Source organism: Ruditapes philippinarum, unplaced genomic scaffold (assembly GCF_026571515.1).
Source record: "Ruditapes philippinarum isolate M1 unplaced genomic scaffold, ASM2657151v2 ctg9357_1_1_1_1, whole genome shotgun sequence".
Taxonomy (NCBI): Eukaryota; Metazoa; Mollusca; class Bivalvia; order Venerida; family Veneridae; genus Ruditapes; species Ruditapes philippinarum.
In genome coordinates this window covers 22,505-47,923 of record NW_026852132.1, presented here as the reverse complement: position 1 = coordinate 47,923, position 25,419 = coordinate 22,505, and the positions used below count along the sequence as shown (strand labels likewise).

General features: G+C 34.0%; 3 protein-coding genes across 3 annotated transcripts in view; 2 read left to right on the top strand and 1 right to left on the bottom strand.

Annotated features, from left to right (window-relative positions):
- LOC132750237 (extracellular sulfatase Sulf-1-like) overlaps nucleotides 1–25,419 on the bottom strand; it is a 66,909-nt gene that overhangs the window by 25,526 nt on the left and 15,964 nt on the right. The window contains exons 3-4 of the mRNA XM_060740184.1: nucleotides 10,374–10,709; nucleotides 8,314–8,430 (exon numbers count right to left, since the gene is read on the bottom strand). Coding sequence (XP_060596167.1) covers nucleotides 8,314–8,430; nucleotides 10,374–10,620 — 364 coding nt within the window. The 5' untranslated portion in view covers nucleotides 10,621–10,709. The remainder of the gene's footprint in view (nucleotides 1–8,313; nucleotides 8,431–10,373; nucleotides 10,710–25,419) is intronic.
- LOC132750227 (uncharacterized) lies at nucleotides 12,422–15,141 on the top strand. The gene is made up of 4 exons (XM_060740173.1): nucleotides 12,422–12,479; nucleotides 12,931–13,229; nucleotides 13,922–14,119; nucleotides 14,830–15,141. Exons 1-4 carry the CDS (start codon nucleotides 12,422–12,424, stop codon nucleotides 15,139–15,141), a joined length of 867 nt encoding a protein of 288 aa, XP_060596156.1.
- Nucleotides 15,280–16,125, top strand: LOC132750246 (uncharacterized). Its single transcript, XM_060740192.1, has 3 exons — nucleotides 15,280–15,387; nucleotides 15,553–15,766; nucleotides 15,872–16,125. Exons 1-3 carry the CDS (start codon nucleotides 15,280–15,282, stop codon nucleotides 16,123–16,125), a joined length of 576 nt encoding a protein of 191 aa, XP_060596175.1.

Below are 25,419 nucleotides of genomic sequence, written 5' to 3'. Positions count from 1 at the left end.
GGCAAGGCTCCAGTAGGTATTAGGTTACTATAGATACATTCATTTAAATAAATTAGTTTATACGGATGTACTTTAGTTCGATTGTGTTGTAAACAAATTTATTTTAGTTTGTGTTGAAAGCAAAATATAAGCCTATTGAAACACTCTCGAATCTATTCCTGAAACTAACCAGTCACTGTACTTAGAAATGTGTGTAAAAAAAAAATTCCCCAAAAAACAATGGCTTGCCACTGACAGGGTTTGAACCCATGTGGTTAACAATCCATATATATTACTAGTCCAAAGCGTTAACCACTCGGCCACGCCGCCACACTTAAATATATTATATACTGTATTTTGAAATATTTTGAAATAGAGAAAATAAAAAAAAGAATATTCAACATATTATAAGGTTATAAATAGCATGTTTTAGTAAAAGATAATACCATCAAATTAAAGAAAAAAATATAAAGTGACCATATATACTCAAGCCTTTTTTAACCTTTCTTCAGCTGGCACCAAAATTCTACTAATGTTGGCTATTAAATCAGTACATTATTTTGAAATTTTCCCTAAAATGATAAGTGGAATTGTCCACATTGAAAGATGGACCAGTCCAATAAATATATTTAGGGATGTTAGAAGGGTAAGACATTTGTTGCTACATGAGCTTTAAAACAACATGTAGTATAGAAGTGGGTATACTTAAAACATAATAACAAACATTCTACACACATTTTGATGACATCATAAGCGTGATTATTATTTATGATTTATTAATTGTGAATATGATTTATGATTTATTTACGGAGAATAATGATATCTCATCTCATGATCTGTGTATTCTGGACCATTAGGAAACTTTTTGTAAATGTTATATACATTCAATGATAACATTTTAACTACAAATTTGATAAAATGTTAAACAAGTTCAATCCGCAAAGTTCAGGCTATATCATTATTGTTTTTGTTGAGATAAACAAAGTATCAACACTCAGGGATGGTCTTTTTGTTACAAATTTTGTGGTATTTGATGTGACAATAGTTTGTCTGTACTTAATAAACTTGTCTGATTACTTTGACACTTTGATACTTGGCTCCGTAGGCTGGACCACTGCTTACAACTGATTTATACAAATTTAGCATACGTCTGATGTAAAGTTACCTACCACCAATGTAATGTTCAAAAATCTTCATACTTGTTTTTCTTTATTCTTTTTTTACTCTGATTTTCAAACACACTTTATGTACAAAAAATAGTATTAATTATTTTCTGTTCCAGTCCATCACAAAATTACTGCAAGCAATTAAATTATCATTTAGTATAGAGCCCACCTAACCGGAGGTCTCCACTGGACAAGGCGAAGCCAAATTATTATTATTATTATTGTTGCTGGTACAAGGTCAATAAACTCATTTTGATTTCCCATAAGTTCATACAGCATCAATTATGTATTTATATATGATATGCTTTAAATACCGTAACCTTTTCAAAATTTAACCTTTAGATGGTTTTGATTGTTTATTTACCTGCTTGAGCCTTTAAACAAAAAGTATAAAGCCAGGCTAATCTTTGCAGACAAAAGCAAGTCTGCATAGCTCAATCGGTAAGTGCGCGAGACTTGTTATCTCGACACTGTGGGTTCGATTCCCAAGCTTGCCAACTAAAAATTACTAATCAGTATTTTGGGCAACACATTAAATTTGGGGTCCCGTGTATGAATGCTTAAACACCTGGCACGCTAATTTATTTTTAAAGAACCAAGAGTAGCTTCTGAAAATGAGACATCTTTCTATATCTGTATCTAGCACTATCCTCCAAAATCTAAAATGACTAGGTCTCACCCAAATGCTTTTATTTCTCAATAGCTTTTTTAATTTTGGTGTACTTTTATAGTATCAAACCTCATATTTACTAAACTATAATCTCCATTGTTCTTTTAATGATATTTTCATTTAAAGGAGCTCAACTAGGGTCAAAACCTAAAAAGATAAAATTTGAATTTTTTTTATACATAGATCGAGTTAAGCACTTGAAATAGAAAAATCTACAAAGGATAAAAAAGAAATATACTCAGAATAAAACTGAAAAACGATAGTTAGTGCAATAACGCTTTTTGTTTTGGGGTCATTTTTCACAATAAAAATTATTACTCTGGAAGGGAAGGATTTGAAAGTTTACATAGAGGATATTTGTTTAGTTCAGTGTAAGATCGGAATATATTTCACCGAGTGAGCACCAAAAGGTATATTTCACAAGTGGCGCAGCCACGAGTGAAATATGAACTTTTGGTGTTCACAAGGTGAAATATATTTCGATCTTACACTAAACTAAACAAATTTTCTTTTTATTATAATTATGCAAAGAAACGTTTTAAAAAGACATTAAACCTAATACTGAATGAAAAGCGCGCCAAATAATAATACAACATGACGTCATTTACGACGTCACGTCATTAAGTTGGTACCCAGTTCTGTGCACACTGGTATTTCACTGAAACAACGTAAGGGGCTTAAATTCAAAACAGTGAAATTATCAAAGTGGTAATTTCACTGTTTCAAACATAGAAATTACCAGTTTTTATATCACTGATATATTTCTATAAACCACCGAAAAGCATGTAATAAAAACAAGTTATTGGTTCTGACCTGCATCAAATGGTAAACAAATTTTTGAAAAATATTTCCAGTCCCATCATATCAAAAAACCTCAGTTGAGTCCCTTTAAAATAAGCCATAAAGATAGCTTACCTGGCTTCAAGGCAACACTAACCTAACTAAGTCTTTTAATTTCATGGAGTTAAGACAGTATGGCTACAACACTGAGAAATTACAGAACCGCCTTTGATATTTCAGCAGCAAAATAGCAAATGACATTTCATGTTTTCTCTATCCCTCAGTAGTCTCAATTATACCTTAATTTGCAACATTTATTCTACTTATATTCCATTGATCAAGTTATTTAAATGATGGCAAATAGTGGTATAATTTGTGTATATTAGCAGAATTTAGTGCAAAATAATATCTATATGTGTATACACTCGTATGTTTGTTTGTTTGTTTCATTTTACGCCTTTTCCCAACAGTATTTCAGTCATATAGGCGGGTAGTTTCCTAACCAGCGTTCCTGGTCAGTTACACCAGTACTAGACTACCTTCCTTCGTGCTTAACTACCAAAGCATCTCCCGGGGATCAAACCCACGCCAGAGAGGTAACTGGATTAGAAGTCATCGACTCTAACCCCTTGACCACGGAGGCGTTCCAATCGTATGTGATTTCTCCATGGAGAAATTTCAGCAAGAAGACATAGAAGTTGAGGATGTTTTAGACAGAAGACTTAGAGATTGGGTTTTTATTTAGTAGATTTTTCTCAGCACTTTTCTACCAGTGAAAACTTGAACTAAACCTGTCCGCGACAGAAAAACAAGAAGAGATCCCCCCCCCCCCCCCAAAAAAAAAGACATACAGTAATTCTAAGTTTCTATGGAAATAATTGAAATTGTGTTAAATTTACTAATAGAGACTTCTCATGTAATTTAAAGGCCCCTTATGCCTAAGGAATGTTTTTAGTCCCCTACCGGTTTACCGGAGGGGACTTTAGGTTTACCCTCCGTCCGTCTGTCCGTCCGTCAGTCTGTCTGTCCGTCAGTCCACAAAACTGGATCCCGCGATAACGCAAAAAGTACTGAAAATATTTTAATGAAACTTGATATATGGATAGATAGCAGTATGGAGATTATGCACGTCTTTTTTTTTTCTTCCTATGATGAAAATTCTGGTTGCTATGGCAACAAATAGACTGAAAATATGACAAATTTTACACATAAACTGGATCCAGCGATAACGCAAAAAGTACTGAAAATATTTTTATGAAACTTGATATATGGATAGATGGCAGTATGGAGATTATGCACGTCTTTTTCTTTTCTTCCTATGTTGAAAATTCTGGTTGCTATGGCAACAAATAGACTGAAAATATGGCAAATTTTACACATAACCTGGATCCAGTGATAACACAAAAAGTACTGAAAATATGTTTATGAAACTTGACATATGTGTAGATGGCAGTATGGAAATTATGCACATCCTTTTCTTATCTTCCTATGTTGAAAATTCTGGTTGCTATGGCAACAAATAGACTGAATTTCAAGATTTCTTATTCTAGTTTTTAAGTTTTTTCACTATAAGTTCTTTATTTCTTAAGGTATTTTCTTCAAACTTTAAATATAAGTTGCTTGTCATCAACCATATCATATTTGGCAAGGTTTACAACTCTAGTACAAAATTTATCAGAATTGACTCCCTTGAACTTAAAATTTTCATGAAAAAAACATTGTTTTTTTTTTAATAACTTCTTTTTCTGAATGTATCTACTTCAAACTTCATATAAATGTTTCTTATTGTCACTCAACATTTGCGAGTGTTCAATACTCTAGCAAGACTATTTCCAGAATTATGCCCCTTTTGAACTTAGACTTTTTTTTGAGAAATTCTTCAATCATGATAGGATTTTAACAAGAAACATGGCAATGCCATGAAACCAGGTTTTCAATTATCACCATTGTAGATAAATATGTTGTATTTGAAATACAAATACAAGCAACAAACAATGTAACTATGTGCAATGTAAAACATGAATAATGTAGGAGGAATTGCCACTGAAGAAGTGTTCACTATAATATTATGTCTAAGGAAAAAAACAAAGGGCCATAATTAGGTCAAAAACTATCCAATCACAAAACCCCGACAATATGTGCCAGGGTGCTTGATGACAAAGCTTCTGTGAAAGTTTGAACAAAATCCGTTGAGAAATGTAGGACGAGTTCAGCACAGAAGAATTTGTTCACTATAATTATATTGATAATTCTGTATAATGAAAAACAAGTTACAAAGTAGACATGAAATAATATATCATATCTTTTTTAAATTACCTCCAAAGATGATATGACCTTTGACTGCCAAATCAAGTTAAAATCATGTAAACAGGATTTTCAATGTTAATGTCACTGTGACCTTGACCTTGGAGCCAGCCATGCGGAACATGCGTTCTGCACGTCATCTTGATGTGGTAAACATTTGTCTGAAGTTTCATCAAAATTCTTCAAATGGTTGAAGAGTTACAGAGCGGACAGGATTTTCAATGTTAATGTCACTGTGACCTTGACCTTGGAGCCAGCCATGCGGAACATGCGTTCTGCACGTCATCTTGATGTGGTAAACATTTGTCTGAAGTTTCATCAAAATTCTTCAAAGGTTGAAGAGTTACAGAGCGGACAGGATTTTCAATGTTAATGTCACTGTGACCTTGACCTTGGAGCCAGCCATGCGGAACATGCGTTCTGCACGTCATCTTGATGTGTTAAACATTTGTCTGAAGTTTCATCAAAATTCTTCAAAGGGTTGAAGAGTTACAGAGCGGACAGGATTTTCAATGTTAATGTCACTGTGACCTTGACCTTGGAGCCAGCCATGCGGAACATGCGTTCTGCACGTCATCTTGATGTGGTAAACATTTGTCTGAAGTTTCATCAAAATTCTTCAAAGGGTTGAAGAGTTACAGAGCGGACAGGATTTTCAATGTTAATGTCACTGTGACCTTGACCTTGGAGCCAGCCATGCGGAACATGCGTTCTGCACGTCATCTTGATGTGGTAAACATTTGTCTGAAGTTTCATCAAAATTCTTCAAAGGGTTGAAGAGTTACAGAGCGAACAGGATTTTCAATGTTAATGTCACTGTGACCTTGACCTTGGAGCCAGCCATGCGGAACATGCGTTCTGCACGTCATCTTGATGTGGTAAACATTTGTCTGAAGTTTCATCAAAGTTCTTCAAAGGGTTGAAGAGTTACAGAGCGGACAGGATTTTCAATGTTAATGTCACTGTGACCTTGACCTTGGAGCCAGCCATGCGGAACATGCGTTCTGCACGTCATCTTGATGTGGTAAACATTTGTCTGAAGTTTCATCAAAATTCTTCAAAGGGTTGAAGAGTTACAGAGCGGACACAATTTCGTTTGACGCCCGCCCATCCGCCCATCCGCCCAGCCGCCCATCCGCCCATCCGCCCATCCGCCCGCCATACCCCAATCTAATAACCAGGATTTTCAAAATTGAAAACCTGGTTAAAAATGTTATATTTTGATAACAGGGATGTTTAAAAAGTAACTTTAGAGTGTCCTTCAGTCCGTCTGTCTGTACATAAAAACTGTTTCCTGTGATCACTTTTAAAGAACTTTTTCAACAAATTTACTTAAAATAGGAACCTAAGTGAATGGCCCTTCAGAATGTTGCTTGGGCTCTTACCGGTAGGGGACTTATGGATTGCTTGCAATACTATGATAATTGCTTGTTATTTTTATTTCTCCAAAGGTTTTTATTTTTTGTGTACTTTAACAATTTCCATAATGTTACTCATTGGCCATTTACTGGTACCATCTTTTCCATCTGTTGCTTTTTGGCAATTAGTACAGTTAAAGTGAAATAGTATTTTGAGTTTCATACAGTATTTTCTATGAAATTCAAAATACTACTTTGTTTACGTTTCACTACTTTATAAATGACAAAAGATTTCACAATTATTGATAGTTTCTTTAAGTAACAATATGCTAACATGCTCTAAAACCATTATTTAAACATTTTAAAATTCATGTTTGTCCTTTCTGAAGAAGTAAATATTTATTCATTTCTGAGGGATATTGTACCTTTAAGGTAAAATAAAATTTATATCAATCAAATATTTTGGCTGGTATCTTGAGGCATGCAGCTTTAAATAACATTTAAACTTGCAATCCTCCTGTGAAAATCCAGTACAGGGGTATTTTCTATAAAAAAATAATTATATAACTACGTAATTCCCAATTCCCAGTAATTCAGACTTAACTCTGGAATTCCTGTACTTCTGCTATCTCCATTATTTCCTAAATCATTTGTATGTAATCAAGTGCAATAAAAGTAGGAGAATTGAGCCGTGTCACGACAAAACCAACATAATGGGTTTGCGACCAGCATGGATCCAGACCAGCCTGCACATTCGCGCAGTCTGATCAGGATCCATGCTGTTCGCTTTCCAACCCTATTACAAGAACAGAAACTTATAGCTAACAGCATGGATCCTGATCAGACTGCGTGAATGCGCAGGCTGGTCTGGATCCATGCTGGTCGCAAACCCACTATGTTGGTTTTGTCGTGACACGGCTCATAATGGGGTTTTTTATCATTAATTCTGACGAAATATTTTCAACTATACAGTCTACTACGGCTGCACTCTGTGTTATATCAATATTTTCCCCAAACAGCTCATTAAACCCTGTCTATTCTTAATGAAAAAGCCTAACAGGCTTATCAGTTCATTTCATAATTGCACTGAGATTTCATCAACTAGAATTATGGAATGATGAAACATTTATGATAATTTTCCATTTTTTGGTTGATTTTTTTCTAAGTGATTTTTAAGTCATGTTACAGGTTTTAGTGACTAATATCAAACATAGACAGAAAGATTGTTAATTTCCCCACAAGAAAATTTGTTATTTCTGGCAAAAATGCAATTTTCCAACACAGTCATTTCATCACTTGCTCATCATACCAAAGAACAAACCACTATTAGAGAGAATTCGAGTTATCAAGTAGACTTATTGCTTTAATTATAGATAATTATACTATGCTTAAATTTAATATTTGAAAATATTGATAATTGCTAAACAGTCTCTTTGAAATTACAATACATGTATACTTCACACAAAGTACTGTAGATGTTATGTTTTAAACTCAACACGCTATAATAGGAGGACACAATATGAATACTCCTATAAATTATAGTGGACCAACTTTTCATGGCCCATTGATGGGGAATGCAGCTTGCCACTCATTTCACTCAAATTGCATTAGTAGACTTAAACACAAAACTAATTAAAGGGCCACAACTCTTGACAACTCATTGAACTGGTAAATGCCAATGAAATGCACTACTAGCCTTGGTAAAGATCATTCCTGTTAAGTTTGGATGAAACTGCACCAGAAGTTTTTGAGGAGAAGACCGGACAAGTTTTGTGGCATACATATAGACGGACGGACAGACAGACAGACAGACAGCAGAGAAGTGATCTCTGTAGCAGGCAACACAATAAATTTTATTAAGAGTGGATGTGAATGGTTAAGGAGGTTTCAATTTAATCCTGTAACAACATGTATATCTCTTTAAACTGTACATCTATGTTTGCCTAATAAAAAAAACAACAATTTATTAAAGATTATAATCACAGAAGCACTCCTCTGTTATACAAGTTTTAAGTACAGTTGATGTTTAATTCTTAAGTACAAATTTTTCTCTTACCTGTTAAAAGGGTGCTACGTGAGGGACAACACATGGGTGTGGATACAAAGGAGTTGTTAAATCTTACACCTTCATTGCCCATAATCTTTAACATCTTTGTCATTGTGGTTACAGAACCTGTAATTTACAATAATACAAACCTGTTATTTACAATAATGCATTACAGAACCTGTTATTTACATTAATACTGTAGAGAACCTGAAATTCACAATAATACAATATAGAACCTGTTGTTTACAATAATGCTGCATGCATTACAGAACCTGTTATTTACATTAATACTGTAGAGAACCTGAAATTCACAATAATACAATATAGAACCTGTTGTTTACAATAATGCTGCATGCATTACAGAACCTGTTATTTACATTAATACTGTAGAGAACCTGTAATTTACATTATTACTATAGGGAATCTGTAATTAACAATAATGCAATATAGAACCTGTAATTTACAATAATACTGTAGAGAACCTGTAATTTACAATAATGCAATACAGAACCATTATTTCATATACAGGGGGCCTGGCACAGCTTAGGGGTTTAGGTACTTAACTTTAAATCACTTGTCCCTGAGCATTGTAAATTTGAACCTTGTCAGGGCATCCTTTTATGTGAGAAAGCTGTAAAGATAACTTAATATAGAAGGTAAATGATGGTTCTACACAGGTACGTGTTTGTGTCTGAAATACTGCACAAAGGGCCGGGTACCTAAAGTCTTCCTCCATTGGTAAAGCTTGAACATCACTGTATGACCTTTTAGGGTCAGAGTGACTTCTGTTACTATTTGATTCACATAAAAATGACATTTAATAATGCCCATATACATGTAAATGGTGAGTGCCCATGTTTAAGTCAAGAAAACTGTAAAAAAATTTACTTTTTTTTTTACAATTTTGTACTCTACTCTGCAAAATAATCAATAATAACCCATGCCATTTCTTTAAAAAATTTATCAGTTTAGACTGCCCATACTTATTTGTCGAAAAAAAAAAGATTAGAGTCAGAGCGAAAATACAAATAAGAAAGCACTTAATTTAAAGCACGGAAAGATGGGATTTTGTATTTGGGAGATTATTCATTTATAACACAGGATTATTCTCTTTAGACAAAGAACTAAAAAATAAAACAAATAAATATTGGCCGATTTATATGTAAAGTCTTATCCATTTGTAATTTTCATTGAAAAGTGCTCTTTTCAGAGCAAAAGTTTAACTGTAAGGAAAATACAAGTAGTATGTTACATTTGAAACATGACCCTTTTAACTTAATTTGAAAATAATGTAAACTGATGGCGTAGAAACTTCTGTTTTTCATCAGCATGTTTTAACAATTTCATTATGGTCAGTAAGTTTGTTAAACAAGGATAAATTTCAATTTAAAATGTATTATTCTCTCCGACAACTTGACAGTTTGTTCACTTCCATTAAAATTGTAAAATGGGTTAATACATAATATAGGGCAGTACACTTTTTATTTAATAACCTACTTTAGGTTTATATGGCATGATGAAATGCAACGAATATCTTGGCTATTATCAAAAGTAACGTTTGACCGAAAGGGCCGAGAAGATGAGATTGATTGGTGAAATAGTCATTGTCATCTAGTTTATATATATATATATATATATATATATATATATATATATATATATATATATATATATATATATATATATATATATATATATATATATATATAATAATTTAAAAAATAACTTAAAAATAACTTAAATATATAAGGGCAATTAGCACGAAGAAAAAGCAACAGCTGCTGTGGTGTAGTGGTTTGCATACCGGACCAGCAATCCAGAGATCCATGGTCCAAGTCCCGGCTGCTGCGTGCCAATTTTTCGTGCGATTTTTTTATTATACATATTTACATTGTTAAAAGATCTCCACTGACTTGACAAGACTGCTGATATCTTTTTCGAGATTTTTTCACAATCTGAAAAAAATACATTAAAAAAAATCTGCTTCCTTTACGCCTGTGACCTTTATCTTAAAGGTCAAGAATAGTATCATGTTTAAGTTTAAGGTCAAAGTCATAATAGTTACCTACCTAATAACTCATCTTGATCGTCGGTTATAATTAGAATTATATTCGGCTTTTCACTATGTGATCTTCTATTCTTGTCCTCTCTCATTGGTCCGTAATATTGACGTCTATCCGAGTTATACGTGTTCCGCGACGAATCATCGTAATATCTCCCATTGTACGTTCTCGTTGACACTAAGGTCAAGGTCATATAAAATATGAAACACAGTCCAAATATGGTCATTCTATAAGTTAACATGGTGGATGCCATGGTTACAGTTATCTTATACTTTGTATAACTAAAATATCACAAATATCACAGAATAGTTTGTCTTTGGAATTTCTTTGGATTTCTTTTATCTGAAAACAGAAAAGAAAAGTTAGTCATAATTACTAGGTACAAAATAACTATTTGTGTTACTGTAACTTGATTGGCATTAATTAATAATAATGAGTATATTTTTTTTGCAATTAATGTTCCATTTAATTACCCCAGCTGATCCATGTAAGAAATTCAAATTTTATTTTTTAAGAATTTATGACCTCTGTGGAGTTTTTTTAAAAAGTGCAATACATCTTTTATTCCACAACAGTTTACCATTACACTTTATACACAAATTATGTCTTCTTTTACATGTTATACACAAATTATGTCTTTTTTTACACATGTTATACACAAATTATATCTTCTTTTACACATTTATACACAAATTATGTCTTCTTTTACACATTTATACACAAATTATGTCCTTTTTTTACACATTTATACACAAAATTATGTCTTCTTTTACATGTTATACACAAATTATGTCCTTTTTTTACACATGTTATACACAAATTATATCTTCTTTTAAACCTTTATACACAAATTATGTCTTCTTTTACACATTTATACACAAATTATGTCCTCTTTATTTTTTACACATTTATACACAAAATTATGTCTTCTTTTACATGTTATACACAAATTATGTCTTTTTTACATGTTATACACAAATTATATCTTCTTTTAAACATTTATACACAAATTATGTCTTCTTTTACACATTTATTCACAAATTATGTCTTCTTTTATATTTTAAGGCTCTTGGACCTCAGTGGAGTTCCTTTAAAAAGTGCAATAAATCTTTTATTCCACAACAGTTTTCCATTACACTTTATACACAAATTATGTCTTCTTTTACATATTTATACACAAATTATGTCTTCTTTTACATGTTATACACAAATTATGTCTTCTTTTACACATGTTATACACAAATTATATCTTCTTTATACATTTATACATAAATTATATCTTCTTTATACATTTATTCATAAATTATGTCTTCTTTTACACATTTATACACAAATTATGTCTTCTTTTACACATTTATACATAAATTATGCCTCTTTTACACATTAAATTTTATTCACAAATGATGTCTTCTTTTACATGCTATACACAAATTAGGTCTTATTTTACATGTTATACACAAATTATGTCCTCTTTTACATGTTGTACACAAATTATATCTTCTTTTACACATTTCTCTATCTTCTAATTATCCTACCTTTTAAAAGGTCCCCTTAACATACATTTCTGTCTTTTACAGATATTCTGTAAAAGATGTGCATTTTAATGGCTAATATATCAAACTCCTAATTTCAAAGATGCAATAAATTTTTAATTATAAAACAATTTTCCAGGACATTTTATTGAGAAATAAAGTATTCTTTAACACATTTCTTAATGTTCTACTTATTCTGCCATTCTGTTGTTGTTTTTTTTTTAGAGGTATCTAAATTCGTGTCTTAAGTAAATTACAGAAATTCTGCTGTTACAATTTGTAAAAGTTGTGTATATATCGAAGGTTTATCGCAAAACTGTTGTAAGTCCTTCTATATTTCATATAAGTTACTGCAGTTTTGCTATCAACCCTTGTATTTACTGTAATTATAAGAATAACTTATTTCTCACAATTCTTTATTTTTATTGTAATAAATGTAAGAATATAAGTTAATATTTCCCAATACAAATGTACTGAAAATCATATTTCATCAGTATCTTGCATTATTGGCAGTGGTTTATAATGCTTAAACCTCAGGCAATCCTTCCTATAAATCCATCTCAGAAATTGTATTCTGATGGTAATAGAACTGCTGGGGGGAATTCTTGGGAATTAAATCTATGATGGTTTATTACAGAAACATGGTGTTTTACAGTTTCAACATGGCAATAAACCTGTTCACCAGAAACATCCATACCTGCCAGTCAAAATGAACAAAACAATCCTGAACAAGAGAATTTCAACAGGTCAGATTTCATCTACAACCAATCTTCAAAATGAGTATATTCTCAACCACAATATCCTAAGCAAGAGCTAGAGAATGCTCAACAAGAGGATCTCAATATGTCAAATTGTACAGATAATCTTCAATGACAGAATCTTATATAGGTGTATCCATAAGAAGTAAATTCAATTCAACACAGGTGTGTCTTCAACCAGTACATCCTACAAAGGTGTATCCTCAACAAGCGAATCATAAACAGGAAGGAGTATCCTCAACAAGTAATTCCTCAACAAGAATATCCTCAAAGAGAATCCTACACAGGAGTGTCCTAAACAAGTGAATCCTACACAAAAGTATCGTCAACAATTAAATCCTACACAGGAGTATCATCAACAAGAGAATACTACACATGAGTATCCTCAACAATTAAATCCTACACAGGAGTATCCTCAACAAGAGAATCCTACACATGAGTATCCTCAACAAATGAATCCTACACAGGAGTATCCTCAACAAGTGAATCCTACACATGAGTATCCTAAACAAGTGAATCCTACACAGGAGTATCCTCAACAAGTGAATCCTACACATGAGTATCCTAAACAAGTGAAATCCTAACACAGGAGTACCTCAACAGGAATCCTACACAATGAGTATCCTAAACAGTGAATCCTACAACAGGAGTATCCTCACAAAGAATCTACACATGAGTATCCTAAAACAAGTGAATCCTACACACAGGAGTATCCTCAACAAGTGAATCCTACACATCAGTATCCGCAACAAGTGAATCTACACAGGAGTATCCTAAACAAGTGAATCCTACACAGGAGTATCCTCAACAAGTGAATCCTACACATCAGTATCCTCAACAAGTGAAATCCTAGACAGGAGTATCCTCAAGCAAGAGAATACTACACAGGAAGTATCCTCAACAAGTGAATCCTACCACAGGATACCTCAACAAGAGAATCCTAACACATGAAGTATCTAAAACAAGTGATATCCTACACAGGAGTATCCTCAACAAGATGAATCCTACACATCAGTATCCTCAACAAGTGAATCCTACACAGGAGTATCCTTAAACAAGTGAATCCTACACAGGAGTAATCCTACAACAACCGTGAATCCTGACACATAGTATCCTCAACAAGTGAATCCTACACAGGAAGTATCCCTCAACAAGAGAATCCTACACATGAGTATCCTAAACAAGTGAATCCCTACCAGGTAGTATCCTCAACAAGTGAATCCTACATCATCGAGTAATCCCTCAACAAGTGAATCCTACACAGGAGTATCCTCAACAAGAGAATCCTACACATGAGTATCCAACAAATGTGAATCCCTACACAGGAGTCAATCCTGCAACAAGTGAATCCTACACATCAGTATCCTCAACAAGTGAATCCTACATAGGAGTAATCTGCAAGAGAATCCTACACAGGAGTATCCTAAAAAGAGAATCCTACACAGGAGTATCCCTCAAGCAAGTGAATCCTACACATGAGTAATCCTCAATCAAGAGAATCCTACATAGGGAGTATCCTCAACACACGTGAATCCTAACACATGAGTATCCTAAACAGTGAATCCTACATAGGAGTATCCTCAACAAGTGAATCCTACACATTGAGTATCCTCAACAAGAGAATCCTACATAGGAGTATCCTCACAAGTGAATCCTACACAGGATTATCCTAAACAAGTGAATCCTACACAGGAGTTATCCTAAACAAGTGAATCCTACACATGAGTATCCTCAACAAGTGAATCCTACACATGAGTATCCTCAACAAGAGAATCCTACATAGGGGTATCCTCAACAATTAAATCCCACACAGGAGTATCCTCAGCAAGTGAATCCTACACATGAGTATCCTTAACAAGAGAATTCTACATAGGAGTATCCTCAACAAGAGAATCCCACACAGGAGTATCCTCAACAAGTGAATCCTACATAGGAGTATCCTCAACAATTAAATCCCACACAGGAGTATCCTCAACAAGTGAAACCTACACATGAGTATCATTAACAAGAGAATCCTACATAGGAGTATCCTCAACAAGTTTTCCCACACAGGAGTATCCTCAACAAGTGAATCCTACATAGGAGTATCCTCAACAAGAGAATCCTACACAGGAGTATCCTTAACAAGAGAATCCTACATAGGAGTATCCTCAACAATTAAATCCCACACAGGAGTATCCTCAACAAGTTAATCCTACACAGGAGTATCCTAAACAAGTGAAACCTACACAGGAATATTCTCAACAAGTTAATCCTACACAGGAGTATCCTCAACAAGTGAATTCTACACAGGAGTATCCTCAACAATTAAATCCTACACAGGAGTATCCTCAACAAGAGAATACTACACAGGAGTATCCTCAACAATTAAATCCTACACAGGAGTATCCTCAACAATTAAATCCTACACAGGATTATCCTCAACAAGTGAATCCTACACAGGAGTATCCTCAACAAGAGAATCCTACACAGGAGTATCCTTAACAAGAGAATCCTACACATGAGTATCCTCAACAAGAGAATCCTACATAGGGGTATCCTCAACAATTAAATCCCACACAGGAGTATCCTCAGCAAGTGAATCCTACACATGAGTATCCTTAACAATGAGAATTCTAACATATGGAGTATCCTCAACAAGAGAATCCCAACACAGGAGTATCCTCAACAAGTGAATCCTACATAGGAGTATCCTCAACAATTAAATCCACACAGGAGTATCCTCAACAAGTGAAACCTACACATGAGTAATCCTCAACAAATTAATCCTACATAGAAGTATCCTCAACAAGAGAATCCTACACAGGAGTATCCTCAACAAGAGAATCCTACACAGGATATCCTCAACAAATGAATCCTACATAGAAGTATCCTCAACAATTAAATCCCACACAGGAGTATCCTCCACAAGTTAATCCTACACAGGATATCCTAAAACAAGTGAAACCTACACAGGAATATTCTCAACAAGTTAATCCTACACAGGAGTATCCTCAACTAGTGAATTCTACACAGGAGTATCCTCAACAATTAAATCCTACACAGGAGGAGTATCCTCAACAAGAGAATACTACACAGGAGTATCCTCAACAATTAATCCTACACAGGAGTATCCTCAACAATTAAATCCTTACACAGGATTATCCTCAACAAGTGAATCCTACATAGGAGTATCCTCAACAAGAGAATCCTACACAGGAGTATCCTTAACAAGAGAATCCTACACATCAGTATCCTCAACAATTAAATCCCACACAGGAGTATCCTCAACAAGAGAATCCTACACAGGAGTATCCTCAACAATTAAATTGTACCCAGGAGTATCCTCAACAACAGATTCCTACACATGAGTATCCTCAACAAGTAAATCCTACACAAGAATATCCTAAACAAGTGTATCCTGAACAGGAATATCCTCAACAAGTTTATCCTACACAGGAATATCCTAAACAAGTTTATCCTACATAGGAATATCCTCAACAATTTATCCTACACAGGAGTATCCTCAACAATACTTAGTGAATCCTACACAGGAATATCCTCATCAGGTGAGTCTATACAGGAGTACTGTCAACAAGGGAATCATACACAGGACTTCGCTGAACAAAGAGAAGAGTATTTGCTGCACTTTTAAGGCACTTGGATCATTTCAGCACCCATATTCATAAACAAATTTTATTTAGAGCTTCACTTCAACAACATGCAATTAAACAAACAGCTTTTTGATCAGTCAAACAAACAGCTTTTTGATCAGTCATACAGCATAAAAATATACAAGATATTGTTGTCATTTTAAATGAACAGTTTCCCATTGTTTTGTTTTAGATTGCGAGTAAGAAGCTACTTATTGTTAATTAAAGGAAATTCAAATATCCCTATGTTTGTTAAAAGTGCCTTTGAAAGCCAAAGCTGGCTTATGGAAAGTGTCATAATTTGGGTATATATGGTAACACTGTTTGCTTGAATCATACATTATTTAGAAATAACAAATTGTGAAAAGAATGCTAAATTTGCAAACAAAATTGATCTTGTTTAAGTACTAAACGGAAACTGCCTCTGAACTTCAAAGTTTGTATTTTGTATGACAAAGAATAAATCAATTGTAGTAAATTGTTATTTAACACCAGGATAGGGGAGACAGCAACAGGAAGTGGGTTCTCTTTACCTTCCATGTTTCAGCTAACTGCAATTACAAATACAAAGGAATGCAGGCCATGTAAATTAGTCCATGTTAATTACATGAGCTGCATTAATCATCATTTTAAAGGAACTCCACTGAGGTTAAAAAGTGTAAAAACATGAAATTTAAAATTCCTACACTGATCAAGTATAGCACTTAAAACAAAAATCTGCAAATTATAATAAAGAAATATACTCAGAATTAAACTGAATATTGATCTTTGTGCAATTCTTAACCTGGTACAAGTAATTAGTTTGAGTTAATATTGCACACTAAAATGATTATTCTTGAAAAAAAGGATGAGGGAATGATTTAAAAATTTGCAGGCAAGTTGCTGGTCAAGACCTACATCAACTGGTACACAAATCTTTGAAAACTATTTTCAGTCCCATTTTGTCAAAAAACCTCAGTGGAGACGGACCTTTAACAGGCTCTATCAAAGGATAAAATGATTCGCCCTGCTCTAAATTTAGAATGGTTTGTCTTGTTTTGTTTTAATACTTACAGCTGACTGAATGGCTGAAACATTATTATATGTGTAATGTTAAATGGCCAGGTTCATTGCCTTTCCAGCACAATAAGTAAAATTGTGCTTTTGAGCAGCATGGCCAACAGTATAGAGTCACATCTGATTAATGGTTGGGTAAAATCTATGTCAAGCTAATGCTGTTTTTAAGTCATATGGAGACTGTGTGAAGGTTATTATATATTGAGACATTTTAGTTATAAAACAATATATTTTGGCTCATCTGGAGGCATGCAGCTTTAAGGGTGAAATTGAGCCAAGCATAATTATGCTGATACTATATTAATATATCATAATTTTAAGGCCCGAAAAAAATTACTCAAATGATTTAAGATGTGCATGTGTACACAAAAACATGACCCAGCTGTACTGCTATACAGGCTATATACTACTATACTACAGGGGAAATATGTATTACAATGTAACACATTTTCTAAAGGCCTCAACAGACGGTAGGATTTAGTTGTACAGCACTAATTAGAGATAAAATGTACAATTTTCAAAACAATACAACACTTGCATTCAGACGGTAATTCTACACTGTAGGAATCATTTGAGGTTTTCCCTAAAAAGGATCCCTTTACATTGATCCCTTTACATACTTTACTCACTAAAATACTTTTTTTCGCCATGAGTAATGATTGAAACACCTCCATTTAAAAAAAAATATATATATATTTTTTTTAATGTGAAGCCTGACCGAGACTCAAACCTGGGACCCCTCGGAATACCGTACTGCGGCTCTACTGACTAAAGCTATCTGGGCCGCCTACAAACTACCTCCATCCCATAATTCGTGTTATTAGAGAACAACTGAATACCGTGACATAATCATTTTCGGAAATAATTTGGGATTCGAACATAACACAACTTTGGGTCTCCTGAAGAGTTTTTCAACATCCATTTTTTACCCCATCTTACTTACTATGTTTACGTTTCAGCCCTAATTGTTCTGGATATTTCATTTATTACACACCCATTATCAGGAGATAATTTGCTTATCTGTTACTTGTTCATTGTGGGAGTCTGTAAAATCCCTACGACAAGATTTTCAAAATAGATAGAACATGTCCTATCCTTACATCTTGAACATAAGGTTTCCGAAATCAAGAAATAGTAGCCTTCACACATTAAGATTTGTCTGTACATCTTAGTTTTAATTGGTGTTGTACTTCAAAATCCTACCGTCTGTTGAGGCCTTAAGCTTCCCTACAATCTAATTGCTAACATGATCTGATTAAGTTGAACATCTCTGCCTTTGATCTATGTTGGAAATGTCTAACTTAATTTAAAACCTGATTGCCTGAGTAACTCACTCTAGACTAGAAGAGGGGGGGGGGCATGATTATAGCTGATGCATGTGTATGAAGGATGAGGGAAATAGGAGAATATATTGCAGTGTTTGAGATTTAACTTTTTTACGATTTTTACATGACATTTAAGACATTTTTAAAAAAACATTTGATTAAGAATTTTTTACATAAATTAAGACAAAAGGTTCTCAGTACTGATTCCTGTAAAAATTTTAAAAAACTTTAATAAAGGGAAAATGAGTTAAATTAATATATTACTGTATATTAATCAGATGATGTATTAGTATAAAAACTTTGTTGTCAACCAATCATTACAGAAAAAGTGATAAATTTGAAATGCCCATGTCATGAAAATTAAGGGGTTACCCCCCAAAACTGCATTTTAAACTTATATAAAATTTTAAAAAAGGTTTTTTCAACGTTTGGAAAATTACCTGAATTTTTTTGATTTCAAATTTTTAAATCTTTTTTAAAAACACAAAATAAAAACGATTTTTATCTAAAAACAATATAATTTTAACCTTTGAAAGCTTAACGTTTAAGTATAAAAGAAATCAATCCCGAACTTAATTTTAAAAAAAAAAACAAAATTTTGGCAAAAACCTTTCAAATAAATCAATAAAAATCATTGGGTTTAAATTCTTTTTCCAGAAAAATGCATAGAAACTGTTTTACAAAATTATTTTGATATACTTTTTAAATATTAATTTTTTTTTTGTATTTTCAAGCTAATAACTATGTTCATTGTCCGAATGACAAAAATATACTATTCTAAGTTAACCTCTCTGTATAAATATGCTCGAATGAAGATCATTTTTACAAATATAGAAAACTTTAAATTTAAAACTTCAGAATATAAAATTTATAGTGATGGTTTATTGAAGTTTTGTACTTGTAACCTGATAAAACCGTCTGATCTCACCTTTAATACAGCATTTTTATAAATATGTAAAAGATACACTGAAGATAAACTTTAACATACCGTACATCTCATAGTGGCTGTACCCAAAGGTGATATAATTGGTGTCTGTTACAAGTACTGATATATTTTTTAATGGTGTCTGTACTACTGATATGTTATGTCTGTACTACTGATATATAGTGTCTGTAACCAATACTGATATATGTTGTACATACCCAATATAGTGCTTGTAACTAATACTGATATATTTTATATGTACCAAATACTGATATATGACACCTGATATATCCAACACAAATATATGGTGTCCGTACCTAATACTGATATATGACATCTTTACGCAACACTGAAAAATGGCATTTTTTACCTAAAACTGATATAAAGTGTCTGTACCCAATACTGAAATATATTATATATGTACCATAAATACTGATATATTAGGATGTATTTCCCCAATAGTGATATATAGTGTGAGTGTCAAATACTGATATATAACATCAAAACCTGATACTGATATATATATATATAGCATCTGTATCAAATGTCACAACATCAGCTATGCAATGTATGATTCATTATTAGTATGGAAAAAATTATCTGGATGTATATATGCATATATTAATCTTCAGTTAAAATATAAGATAAATCATGAATGTAGTATAAGTACTTCCTTATCAGTATCATAATGCTACAGAACCTAATATTATAATTTGTTGGATGTTTGTGGGAAAAATTTTGCGGGTACTTTATCGATAAATTTACGGTACCTTAAAAGTGCAAAGATATCAAAAAAATATTTAGGTTTTGTTTTTTTTTTGTAAAAAATACATTAAATGCAACATTAATGCACACAAGGACTTCTGATTTTGTACGAGTACCTTTATAGGGGCTGTACTGGGTACTTCAAGAAAATTAAATCCTTTGAGGGGGTGTTTTTTGACAGATTTACGGTACCTTTTTTTTTTTTGTAAAAAATACATTAAATGCAACATTAATGCACACAAGGACTTCTGATTTTGTACGAGTACCTTTACAGGGGGCCGTAGGGTACTTTAAGAAAATTAAATACTTTGAGGGGGTGTTTTTTGACAGATTTACGGTACCCACAAAGTGTCATGCTACTAACACTTGACCCCTGTAAAACATTAAAAATGCAACTGCACACATGACTCATGTCTCCCCTATCATGATAATGTATCATTATAACAAACTGCTGGATCATGCAGTTTACCAGTGCATACCGTTTGTTTTTTTACGTTCATAATTTATGTTGCTTTATTCAGTTTTAAATCCCATTTAGATTCCAGCAATTTATAGCCCATGATAAGCCTACCTCCATTATCATATAAATTATGTAAGTTGTTTCCATTTTTTTTTTCTAAACAATTATTTTTGTTAACATTAATTCAGTCAAGCTTTTGAAAAACTGGTAAGATTTTCTTTCGTTATCTCAACATCAGCTCAACGAGATAGGTGGACTACTTGTGGGACTCCCGGCCTACCAGACTAGGAACTTGAGACACCAGCAAGTCAACAGGTGGTCTGGATACTAGCCCCTTTATACATTATCACAGACTGAGTATAGGGAACGAGCTAGATTAAGCTAGGCAAGTCTACACAGGTAAAACTCTTAAAATGTTAAATTATGTATTAGTCGCATTATTCAACTGGCACTAACCTCACCCCCCCCCCCCCCCACTCCTCATTCAATCGCCAGTCTAACCTTTCCCACGACCACCCGCACCTTCGCACTTTTGATACAGAAAAAAATATTTAACAAAAAAAATATCAACTCTAAATGTTACTGTGTAACTAGACAAGAAAATAGCTTGGTAGACATTAAACATTAAAGATGAACACTTGAAAATATATATTTCTTCGTCACTAACTGTAGCCAAATATGTACAAATGTGCCAAAATACCAAAATGTGCACTCACGCCTGCCAAGACATAGCAATTAATGAACATAAACAGTATGAATGAAAGACAAAAATTGCATTTTTAAAATGTATCAGGTCAAAGATTGGCCACTTTCAAATATATAATCAATTTAAAATAAGTCCTGACAATAATATGCAACCCAAATATTATTGTTAAAGGTTTTTAACTGAGGTTTTTGACATGATGGACTGAAAATATTTTTTCCAGATAAATGTACCATTTGATGTAGGTTTAGACCACTAATCTTTTGTAAATAAAAATACACTAAATGAAAAGCATAAAAATTTCTTAACTATCTTTCCATACATTTCTGTTTAAAGTGCCCCACCTCATTTATGTAAGAAATTCATATGTTATGTTTTTAGGCTTTTAAACCTCAGTGGAGTCCCTTTAAACAGTCATTTAGACTTGAAATGAGAACAGGGCCTTGCCTTATATTTTGGTGCGATAAAGACTGAATATTCAACTTAAGGTACATGTATATATTTTAATTCAGATTTAAGACTATCACTTTTAAGCTAACCTTTTACCAAGTGTGTGTAACAAAACATAAAAAACATTTATTTTCACTTATCTGCACATAAATTTCAGACTTTACAACAAAAAGGATGTAAAAAATTTGCAAGCTGTATATCTGTGACTCATTTCTAATCAGGACTTCAAATGAGTTGAGAAATAACCAAGTTTCTTTCCTAAATAAGGTAAATATTTAGGAATTCATGTCTGGGTAATGGATCAACAATTATTTCTACCCCCAGAAAGCCAGACAGTATTATCTGTATTGGTAGTATTAAAGAAATATAAAGCCAGGATTGAAGAATAATAATACAGTCTGGACCAGGATCTGACACTTCCTGGCAAAAAAATAACAACTAGTAGTAACACAATGTTTTTTGTAACCACTTTGCTTAACAGCCAGGCAAACTTGCCAGTAGTTTTATTTCTAAGCCAAGGAATATTGAAGAGCTGAAAGAACCAAGTATACTAATTAGCCCAGTAATATGTAAATGTTGTCACAAGAAACAGCATTTTGGCCACAGATGATAAAACTCAAATTACCAGAGAATATCCCCGAGAACCAGCCTGTCTGAGCTAGTGATATGTTAGTTCTGTACAGGAAATCAGCATTTCTGAGCTAGTGATCTGTTAGTTCTGTACAGGAAATCAGCATGTGCTGAGCTAGTGATCTGTTAGTTCTGTAGTTGGAAACCAGCATGTCTGAGCTAGGTGATCTGTTAGTTCTCTTGTATGGAACCAGCATTGTCTGAGCTAGTAAATCTGTTAAGTTCTGTACAGGGAACACCAGCATGTCTGAGCTAGTTATCTGTTGTTCTGTTTTGGGGGAAACCAGCATGTCTGAGCTAGTAATCTGTAGTTCGTGTTTGGGGAAACCAGCATGTCTGAAGCTAGTAACTCTGTTAGTTCTGTATGAGACAAACCAGCATGATTTGAGCTAGTGACTCTGTTAGTTCTGTATTGGAAAACCAGCATGTCTGAGCTACGTGATCTGTAACAGGAAACCCATCATGTCTGAGCTAGTGATCTGTACAGGAAACCAGCCTGTCTGAGCTGAGTGATCTGTACAGGAAACCAGCATGTCTGAGCTAGTGATCTGTAAGTTCTGTATTAGAAAACCAGCATGTCTGAGCTAGTAATCTGTTATTTCTGTATTAGAGAAAACTAGCCTGTCTGAGGCTAGTTATCTGTACAGGAAACCAGCATGTTCTGAGCTAGTGATCTGTAAGTTCTGTATTAGGGAAAACCAAGCAGGTCTGAGCTAGTAATCTGTTAAGTTCTGGTATTTAGAAACCAGCATGTCTGAGCTAGTGATCTGTACTAGGAAAACCACCCTGTCCTGAGCTAGTGATCTGTAAGTTCTGTATTAGGAAAAACCAGCATGTCTGAGCTAGTGATCTGTACAGGAAACCAGCCTGTCTGAGCTAAGTGATCTGTAAGTTCTGTATTAGGAAAACCCAGCATGTCTAGCTAGTGATCTGTAAGTTCTGTATTTAGAAAGACAGCATGTCTGAGCTAGTGATCTGTAAGTTCTGTATTAGAAAACCAGCATGTCTGAGCTAGTGATCTGTACAGGGAAACCAGCCTGGTCTAGCTAAGTGATCTGTAAGTTCTGTATTAGAAAACTAGCCTGTCTAAGCTAGTTATCTGTACAGGAAACCAGCATGTCTGAGTAGTGATCTGTTAGTTCTGTATTAGAAAACCAGCATGTCTGAGCTAGTAATCTGTTAGTTCTGTACAGGGGAAAGCAGCATAGTTTGAGCTAGTGATATGTTTAGTTCTGTACAGGAAACCAGCCTGTCTGAGTTGTAATCTGTTAGTTCTGTATTGGGAAAACCAGCATGTCTGAGCTAGTGATTCTGTTAGTTCTGTATTGAGGAAAACCAGCCTGTCTGAGCTAGTTATCTGTTAGTTTCTGTATTAGGAAACCAGCCTGTTCTAAGCTAAGTTATCTGTTAGTTCTGTATTTAGGAAAACCCAGCCTGTCTGAGGCTAGTTATCTGTTAGTTCTGTATTGGGAAACCAGCCATGGTCTGAGCTAGTGATCTGTTAGTTCTGTATGAGAAACCAGCCTGTCTAGCAGTAAATCTGTTAGTTCTGTATTAAGAAACCAGCCTGTCTAGCTGTTATCTGTTAGTTCTGTATTTAGGAAAACCAGCCTGTCTGAGCTAGTTATCTGTTAGTTCTGTATTGAGAAACCAGCCTGTCTGAGCTAGTTATCTGTTTGTTCTGTATTAGGAAACCAGCCTGTCGTCTGAGCTTGTAATCTGTTAGTTCTGTATTGAGAAAACCAAGCATGTCTGAGCTAGTTATCTGTTAGTTCTGTATTAGGAAACTAGCCTGTCTGAGCTAGTAATCTGGGTAGTTCTGTATAAGAAACCAGCCTGTCTAAGCTAGTTATCTGTTAGTTCTGTATTAGGAAAACCAGCCGTCTGAGCTAGTTATCTGTTAGTTCTGTATTGGAAAAAACCAGCATGTCAGAGCTAGTGATCTGTTAGTTCTGTATTGGAAAACTAGCCTGTCAGAGCTAGTAATCTGTTAGTTTTGTACAGGAAACCAGCTTGTCTGAGCTAGTGATCTGTATAGTTCTGTACAGAAAACCAGCATGTCAGGAGCTAGTTATCTGTTAGTCTGTATTGGAAAACCAGCGTTTCTGAGCTAATGATCTGTTATTCTGTACAGGAAACCAGCTTGTCTTTAGGGCTAGTAAATCTGTTAAGTTCTGTACAGGAAACTAGAATGTCTGAGCTAGTTATCTGTTAGTTTCTGTTAACAGGAAACCAGCATGTCAGAGCTAGTAATCTGTTAGTTCTGTACAGGAAACCAGCATGTCACAGCTAGAAAATCTGTTAGTTCTGTATTGGGAAAACCAGCATGTCTGAGCTAGTGAATCTGTTAGTTCTGTACAGGAAACCAGCTTGTCTGAGCTAGTAATCTGTTAGTTCTGTACAGGAAAACCAGCATGTCTGAGCTAGTAATCTGTTAGTTCTGTACAGGAAACCAGCATGTCTGAGCTAGTAATCTGTTAGTTCTGTTACAGGAAACCAGCATGTCTGAGCTAGTAATCTGTTAGTTCTGTAAGAAAACCAGCATGTCTGAGCTAATGATCTGTTAGTTCTGTACAGGAAACCAGCTTGTCTGAGCTAGTAATCTGTTAGTTACTGTACAGGAAACTAGCATGTCAGAGCTAGTAATCTGTTAGTTCTGTACAGGAAACAAGCATGTCTGAGCTATTGATCTGTTAGTTCTGTATTGGGAAACCAGCATTGTCTGAGCTAGTGATCTGTTAGTTATGTACAGGAAACCAGCCTGTCTGAGCTATTGATCTGTTAGTTCTGTATTGGGAAACCAGCATGTCTGAGCT

What these genes read in the sequence shown, in the direction of transcription:
- LOC132750227 (XM_060740173.1), top strand. Translation starts at nt 12,422, where the DNA reads ATGCTTAAACCTCAGGCAATCCTTCCTATAAATCCATCTCAGAAATTG. An exon ending in TCAGAAATTGTATTCTGATG is followed by an intron (nt 12,480 to 12,930) that starts GTAATAGAACTG and finishes ATATCCTCAAAG; the next exon opens with AGAATCCTACACAGGAGTGT. An exon ending in CAGGAGTATCCCTCAAGCAA is followed by an intron (nt 14,120 to 14,829) that starts GTGAATCCTACA and finishes AATCCCACACAG; the next exon opens with GAGTATCCTCAACAAGTTAA.
- LOC132750246 (XM_060740192.1), top strand. Translation starts at nt 15,280, where the DNA reads ATGGAGTATCCTCAACAAGAGAATCCCAACACAGGAGTATCCTCAACA. An exon ending in CACAGGAGTATCCTCAACAA is followed by an intron (nt 15,388 to 15,552) that starts GTGAAACCTACA and finishes AATCCCACACAG; the next exon opens with GAGTATCCTCCACAAGTTAA. An exon ending in ACAATTAATCCTACACAGGA is followed by an intron (nt 15,767 to 15,871) that starts GTATCCTCAACA and finishes ATCCTTAACAAG; the next exon opens with AGAATCCTACACATCAGTAT.